At 51.4% G+C, this 2,500-nt stretch overlaps 1 protein-coding gene across 1 annotated transcript in view; it reads right to left on the minus strand.

Annotated features, from left to right (window-relative positions):
• LOC135537440 (ephrin type-A receptor 6-like) overlaps nucleotides 1–2,500 on the minus strand; it is a 247,500-nt gene that overhangs the window by 72,494 nt on the left and 172,506 nt on the right. Inside the window, exon 10 of the mRNA XM_064963605.1 lies at nucleotides 1,778–1,902. Coding sequence (XP_064819677.1) covers nucleotides 1,778–1,902 — 125 coding nt within the window. The remainder of the gene's footprint in view (nucleotides 1–1,777; nucleotides 1,903–2,500) is intronic.

A 2,500-nucleotide genomic window follows, 5' to 3' on the forward strand; every position in this document is an offset into this window, starting at 1 on the left:
GCCCCCCCTACAGGAACTGTGGTTAACAGAGACCTTTATATCCAGTAGCCCCCCCCTCCAGGAGGGCTGGTTAACAGAGAACTTTATATCCAGTAGCCCCCCCTACAGGAACTGTGGTTAACAGAGAACTTTATATCCAGTAGCCCCCCCTACAGGAACTGTGGTTAACAGAGACCTTTATATCCAGTAGCCCCCCCTCCAGGAGCGCTGGTTAAGAGAGACATTTATATCCAATGTGATTTATTTATTTAACCAGGTAAGTTGACTGAGAACACATTCTCGTTTACAGCAACGACCTGGGGAATAGTTACAGGGGAGAGGAGGGGGATTAGACAACGACCTGGGGAATAGTTACAGGGGAGAGGAGGAGGATTAGACAACGACCTGGGGAATAGTTACAGGGGAGAGGAGGAGGATTAGACAACGACCTGGGGAATAGTTACAGGGGAGAGGAGGGGGATTAGACAACGACCTGGGGAATAGTTACAGGGGAGAGGAGGGGGATTAGACAACGACCTGGGGAATAGTTACTGGGGAGAGGAGGAGGGGGATTAGACAACGACCTGGGGAATAGTTACAGGGGAGAGGAGGAGGATTAGACAACGACCTGGGGAATAGTTACAGGGGAGAGGAGGAGGATTAGACAACGACCTGGGGAATAGTTACAGGGGAGAGGAGGAGGATTAGACAACGACCTGGGGAATAGTTACAGGGGAGAGGAGGAGGATTAGACAACGACCTGGGGAATAGTTACAGGGGAGAGGAGGATTAGACAACGACCTGGGGAATAGTTACAGGGGAGAGGAGGATTAGACAACGACCTGGGGAATAGTTACCGGGGAGAGGAGGAGGATTAGACAACGACCTGGGGAATAGTTACAGGGGAGAGGAGGAGGATTAGACAACGACCTGGGGAATAGTTACAGGGGAGAGGAGGAGGATTAGACAACGACCTGGGGAATAGTTACAGGGGAGAGGAGGAGGATTAGACAACGACCTGGGGAATAGTTACAGGGGAGAGGAGGAGGATTAGACAACGACCTGGGGAATAGTTACAGGGGAGAGGAGGAGGATTAGACAACGACCTGGTGAATAGTTACTGGGGAGAGGAGGGGGATTAGACAACGACCTGGGGAATAGTTACAGGGGAGAGGAGGGGGATTAGACAACGACCTGATGAATAGTTACAGGGGAGAGGAGGAGGATTAGACAACGACCTGGGGAATAGTTACAGGGGAGAGGAGGGGGATTAGACAACGACCTGGGGAATAGTTACAGGGGAGAGGAGGGGGATTAGACAACGACCTGGGGAATAGTTACAGGGGAGAGGAGGAGGATTAGACAACGACCTGGGGAATAGTTAAAGGGGAGAGGAGGAGGGGGATGAATGAGCCAATTGGAAGCTGGGGATGATTAGGTGGCCATGGTTTGAGGGCCAGATAGGTCATTTTAGCCAGGACACCGGGGTTAACACCCCTACTCTTACGATAAGTGCCATGAGATCTTTAAATGACCTCAGAGAGTCAGGACACCCGTTTAACGTCACATCCGAAAGACAGAACCCTACACAGGGCAGTGTCCCCAATCACTGACCCGGACCAGCCCTGCTTAGCTTCAGAAGCAAGCCAGCAGTGGTATGCAGGGTGGTATGCTGCTGGCAATACAGTGAGTGTATACATTTTTAGTATGTGAGCCGTGTGGGAATCGAACCGACAACCCTTTTTGCATTGCTCTATACAACTAAAGTGTTCCATAAATGTGGTCTATGAGACTGTACCTTATCGTAGTACTTGATCTCATAGTCCAGTATGACATTAGGCTGCTGTTCCACCTCCGTCCAGGAGAGGGCGATACTGTTGTCAGACGCCCAGTCCTTCCTCACCACGCCAACCAGAGAAGGACCTGCAGAGACACGTTCACAGGCCTGGGTCAAATACACTGTGTTAAAATACTCCCAAATACTCATCAGTGGTTTGGGACCAGGGGGAGAACGACTGACGCCCCTCAATTCAGAATACAGGATGCCCCCCCCCCCCCCCCCCCAGTAAATGAGAAAATGTCAATCTTCGTGGTCAATATTTGTGTACAAATGTTGTTTTTTTAAAGACAATCATGGTACCAATCGTTTCCTCTATTCCACCAGATGTATGTCCTTGAAACGGTTATTTTTTTAAATCGCTCACAGAAGAAGTTGTGAGGATTATATAGTTGGTACTGGCAGCCTGCAGTACCCCGGTTGGCCTTCAAGTCGAGAGGAGGCAGCACCATCTTAACAAGCTATAACTGACTTCTTGGGGGGGGGGTCAGCATGGTCCTGTCTGGGGGGGGTCAGCATGGTCCTGTCTGGGGGGGGTCAGCATGGTCCTGTCTGGGGGGGTCAGCATGGTCCTGTCTGGGGGGATCAGCATGGTCCTGTCTGGGGGGTTCAGCATGGTCCTGTCTGGGGGGATCAGCATGGTCCTGTCTGGGGGGATCAGCATGGTCCTGTCTGGGGGGGTCA

Source organism: Oncorhynchus masou, unplaced genomic scaffold (assembly GCF_036934945.1).
Source record: "Oncorhynchus masou masou isolate Uvic2021 unplaced genomic scaffold, UVic_Omas_1.1 unplaced_scaffold_779, whole genome shotgun sequence".
Classification (NCBI taxonomy): Eukaryota; Metazoa; Chordata; class Actinopteri; order Salmoniformes; family Salmonidae; genus Oncorhynchus; species Oncorhynchus masou.